Source organism: Zeus faber (genome assembly GCF_960531495.2).
Source record: "Zeus faber genome assembly, chromosome: 15".
Classification (NCBI taxonomy): Eukaryota; Metazoa; Chordata; class Actinopteri; order Zeiformes; family Zeidae; genus Zeus; species Zeus faber.
The window spans coordinates 18,585,286-18,590,285 of NC_137194.1; the positions used below are offsets into that span (position 1 = coordinate 18,585,286).

The window sequence follows — 5,000 nt, forward strand, 5'->3', positions numbered from 1 at the left end:
AGAGTACAGCAAAGAAACTGTGAAAAGAGATAAATTATTGCTAAAGAGATCAATTATATTCTAAAATGGCCTGGACAGATTTGTTGGATCCCCTTAGAAAAGATTATAAATAATTGGATTATAGTGGTATTTCAAACTAACTGTTTTCTTTTATTGATATCACATGTGTCTTCAATCTTATAATCAGTCATCCAGCCTATTTAAATGAAGAAAAGTAGACATGTAGACTCTGCTGTTTGGTATCATTGTGTGCACCACACTGAACATGGACCAGAGAAAGCAAAGGAAAGAGTTGTCTGAGGAGATCAGAAAGAAAATTATAGATAAGCATGTTCAAGGTAAAGGCTATAAGACCATCTCCAAGCAGCTTGATGTTGCTGTGACTACAGTTGCAAATATTAAGAAGTTTAAGGTCCACGGGACTGTAGCCAACCTCCCTGGATGCGGCACCAAGAAGAAAATCTACCCGAACAGAAGGATAGTGTGAATGGTAGAAAAAGAGCCAAGGACAACTTCCAAAAAGGTGCAAGCTGAACTCCAAGGTCAAGGTACATCAGTGTCTGATCGAACCATCTATCGCTTTTTGAGTGACAGTGGGCTCCATGGAAGAAGACTCAGGAGGACTCCACTTTTGAAAGAAAAACATAACAAAGACAAACTGGAATTTGCTAAAAATGCATATTGACAAGCCACAATGCTTCTGGGAGAATGTCCTTTGGACAGATGAGTCAAAACTGGAGCTTTTTGGCAAGTCATATCAGCTCTATGTTCACAGACGAAAAAATTAAGCTTTCAAGGAAAAGAACACCATACCTACTGTGAACTATGGAGGAGGCTCTGTTATGTTTTGGGGCTGCTTTGCTGCATCTGGCACTGGGTGCCTTGAATCTGTGCAGGGCACAATGAAATCCGAAGACTATCAAGGCGAAGTGAAACGTACTGCCCAGTGTCAGAAAGCTCTGTCTCAGGTCATGGGTCCTCCAACAGGATAATGACCCAAAACTCGCAGGTAAAAGCACACAAGAATGGATAAGAACAAAACATTTGACTATTCTGAAGTGGCCTATGAGCCCTGATCTGAATCACTGAACATCTATGGAAAGAGCTGAAACATGCAGTCTGGAGAAGGCACCCTTTTAACCTGAGACAGCTGGAGCAGTTTGTTCAGGAAGAGTGGGCCAAACTACCTGTTGACAGGTGCAGAAGTCTCACTGAGGGCTACAGAAATCGCTTGATTGCAGTGATTGACTCTAAATGTTGTGCAACAAAATATTAGGTTAAGCGTCCCATAATTTTTGCCCATGCCATTTTAATTTGTTTTATTATGTAAAATATTCTGTTGAATCAAAAGCAAAGTCTGATTTCTATCAAATATGGAATAAACAATGATGGATCCCAATTACTTTGGGAGTTTCAAGTTATTTCAGAGAAAATTGTGGGTTCTTTTTTCGCCAAAAGATACCAATGATTTTGTCGAAGGGTACCAACAAATTTGTATAGAGAGTGTGTGTGTGTGTGTGTGTGTGTGTGTGTGTGTGTGTGTGTGTGTGTGTGTGTGTGTGTGTGTGTGTGTGTGTGTGTGTGTGTGTGTGTAAATTAATTGATTGATTTGTGGACATTTGTATTCCAGGGAATGATCAGTGTTGGTATTGATGCCACAGACCTTTTTGACCACTACGAGGAGGACTATGAGGAAATGGTTGGAGGAGGCGTTCCTCATGTGGAGATCAACAAAATGCACATATCACAATCTATCGAGGTACTTCAATGCATCTCATCAGTCTTTGGTGCAAATGTGTCGAGTGCAGCAAATCTCTAAAGGCCATGCCATTAGATGCCGTGAGTATGTGTTTTTGGTTTTCTCTTGCAGGCCCCTCTTACCACAACAGACACAGCCATTTTGTCTGGTTCTCTGTCAACACAAAATGGAAATGGAGGAGGCAACATTAACCTGGCCTTGAGAAGAGTCACCTCCGCTAAGGGCTGGGGGGAGGTGAGGACTTTTTCCCCTGCCTTCCCCGTTTTACTTTACATATGAAAATGTGTTTTGTCTATATGTATGTTTGAAAATGTATTTTTTATTTTTGGGCCTCTCTCTTTATACACAGCTAGAGTTTGGTGCTGGAGACACCCATGGACCTCTCTTTGGAATGAAGATATTTCGAAATTTAACACCACGTTGGTATGTTAAGGAGCGCACAAGACACTGCATTTTATTTATATTTTTTTACTGTAATATGGGCATATCTTTAGAGTCTTGGAATTATTGCCAGTTGATCAATATCCGTGCTTACGTTCCGACAAACTCAGTGGATGCTGTCTGTCACAGTCCAAGTTGATGTAGCGTCAACAAGCCAAAATACCTAAATGTTTTGGCTCCGGCCATCGTCACTCGGTGACTTGGCTAACTAGATAAACCCAAATATTTCAGCCTTAATTTACACATAGCAGTCCATATGTTCTGAGCATTGGGGGGAGAGTACTTTCCAAGTTCCCTTGATTACTTATTTTACTAAAAAGGCTATTGATCTCCCCCCCCCCCCCACAGTTTTGTGACGGCGCAGTGTGGCCTCCAGTTTTCCTCCCGTGGTGTTCGACCAGGCGTCACGACCGTCCTGGCCCGTCACCTTGACAAGAACACCATGGGCTACCTGCAGTGGCGCTGGGGCATCCATTCCTCAATGAACACCAGCATCGTCAGGGACACCAAGAGCACCCACTTCTCTTTTGCCATGCAGGTTTGTTTCAAAGGTTTGATTTAAAGGGAAAAAATAAATAATAATAAATAAATAAAGTAGTTCAATAGCTTTGAAATATCATCATTTCTATGTAATCATTTGGGGCTGTGATATAATGAAAGTAGCCTCTGCAGTGCTCAAATTGACATGAGGCAGCTGCCTAACATGCAAGTCATATTTGTCACTCTAATTGTTGTTGTCGCTAGAATTTGGGGGCCTGAAGACAGGGTTATGGGCCAAATATTTTGAGAACCTCTGCTGTAGTACATAAAAAATAAAACCCTTTGATTTCGTTTATATTAGTGTTATAAATGTGGGTAATCTTACAGTTTGTTTTTGTTTTCCAATTTCAGCTCCCTGTAGCATTTTTAATTTGTGTATCCTGTGTCTGTCTTCTCTCTTCTTTTTGTTTGCTTGCTTTTCCCTGGCAGCTTGGCATCCCTCATACGTTTATGATGATGAGCTATCAATACAAGTTCCAAGACGAAGACCAGACTAAGATCAAGGGCTCAGTCAAGTATGTTCCAAACACGAGACAGCCCGTTGTTAGGCACTGAGGCAGGCAGTCCCTTTCTTAAATCCCTTCTTTAAGTTTACAGTCCTCACAAATTCACTTGGCATGGTTGGGGGGAAAAAGTGTATATATATTCTCCCAGAATTTGAAATGGTGTCAGTGAGTATGACCTTTGACCCTCACGCTACTGGCTGAGACGCGTGTTTTTCTGTTGATCAGATCGGGTTTCTTCGGGACGATGATCGAGTACGGCGCTGAGAGGAAGATAAGCCGACACAGCGTCCTGGGGGCCACCGTCAGTGTCGGCGTCCCCCAAGGCGTGTCCCTTAAGATCAAGTGGGTATTGATCATTGACACAGTGTGGTTTGATTATTGATCGCTCCGGCTGCCGGTTAGAGGCTCCCCACCTCCGCAATGCATTAGAATCAACCGCTCCCGTGGTTTGGCTTTTTTTTTTATTTTTTTTATTTTTTTTAATTGTTTTCCAAATGTTCACTTCACATTTTAATCGGTATGTTATGATCAATTCGACTTTCTTGGCGCTCAGATTGAACAGGGCCAGCCAGACATATCTCTTTCCCATCCACCTGACCGACCAGCTGCTGCCCAGCGCTGTCTTTTACGCCACGGTCGGACCCCTCGTCTTCTACCTCGCCATCCAGCGGCTCATCATCCGACCCTACCTGCGGGCCCAGAAGGAACAGTAAGGCCGCCATCTTGCCCGGCGCTTCACCTCTTTTCCATTCTTGCCCTTCAGCGGAGGACTTCTACATGTGATTTTATCCCCGTTGTCTCACAGGGACTTGGAGAAACAGCGGGAAAGCTCAGCCAGCGACATAGCCAGGAGGAGGCAGGAAGCAGAGTCCTCTGTGAGGCTGCATTTGGCTCGGCATCGTTAATTAGATGAATAATTAGAAGCCGTATGTGAAACTGTTTTGCCGACTGCCTTTTGCGGAAAACAATGTCTGACTGTCTTAATTTCTCTCTCTCTCTCTCTCTCTCTCTCTCCCGCGAAGGTCTTGCTGATGCAGGAGTCTGTGCGGCGGATCATCGAGGCTGAGGAATCTCGAATGGGTAAGCTCGGTTCATTCACTTCGATAAGCGGCGGCATTTTTAATTCGGGCGGTTTTCAAAATGTGCGTCTATTGTTGTGCGCTGATTAAGCCTCTGAGGGAGGTAGAGATGAGCTATTGAATAGTGTATGGAAACGAAACATTTTATTGGCGATTGATGATTCTCATCTCCGACACTCTTGTCTTTTCTTTTACACATAATCACACAAAAGGCGTCCGTCAGTGGTTGCAGGAGATGTACACGCACAATGAGTAGAGGCGGAAGTGGCCAAAGCCACTAATTAATAATTATGAGTGATTGAACTCCTGACAGACAATGGCGTTGGAATCGCTGGTTTGGCAATGTTTTGCTTTTCCCAGTCAAGTACGACGCACAAAATGTTTGAAACCGCAGCAGTCTGACCGGTGTGACTCCACCGTACCGTGTTTGTGAAGCTAATATTTACCGGAATACCACAAATACAGCGTTGCACATATTCAGATGTAATGAAATGTTTCTCGGAGATTTGAAAAAAAATTAATTAAATTAAAACTAAAAATTAAAAAAAGAGGAAATGTCAGTCGATTCTTCCAGCTGCATTTCAGAGGACATTATGTGCAGCCGTTATCAAATATATCATTTGAAAATGTACCCTCGCAGAATCGGCAGCCCCTTTCTGCGGTGGGAAAACGCCG

At 43.2% G+C, this 5,000-nt stretch overlaps 1 protein-coding gene across 1 annotated transcript in view; it reads left to right on the plus strand.

Annotated features, from left to right (window-relative positions):
• The window catches only part of dnajc11a (DnaJ (Hsp40) homolog, subfamily C, member 11a), a 10,209-nt gene that overhangs the window by 2,177 nt on the left and 3,032 nt on the right, over positions 1 to 5,000 (plus strand). Inside the window, exons 5-13 of the mRNA XM_080014921.1 lie at positions 1,631 to 1,759; positions 1,871 to 1,993; positions 2,109 to 2,182; positions 2,549 to 2,738; positions 3,170 to 3,255; positions 3,472 to 3,588; positions 3,800 to 3,955; positions 4,052 to 4,121; positions 4,269 to 4,326. Of these exons, the coding sequence (XP_079871047.1) occupies positions 1,631 to 1,759; positions 1,871 to 1,993; positions 2,109 to 2,182; positions 2,549 to 2,738; positions 3,170 to 3,255; positions 3,472 to 3,588; positions 3,800 to 3,955; positions 4,052 to 4,121; positions 4,269 to 4,326 (1,003 nt within the window). The remainder of the gene's footprint in view (positions 1 to 1,630; positions 1,760 to 1,870; positions 1,994 to 2,108; positions 2,183 to 2,548; positions 2,739 to 3,169; positions 3,256 to 3,471; positions 3,589 to 3,799; positions 3,956 to 4,051; positions 4,122 to 4,268; positions 4,327 to 5,000) is intronic.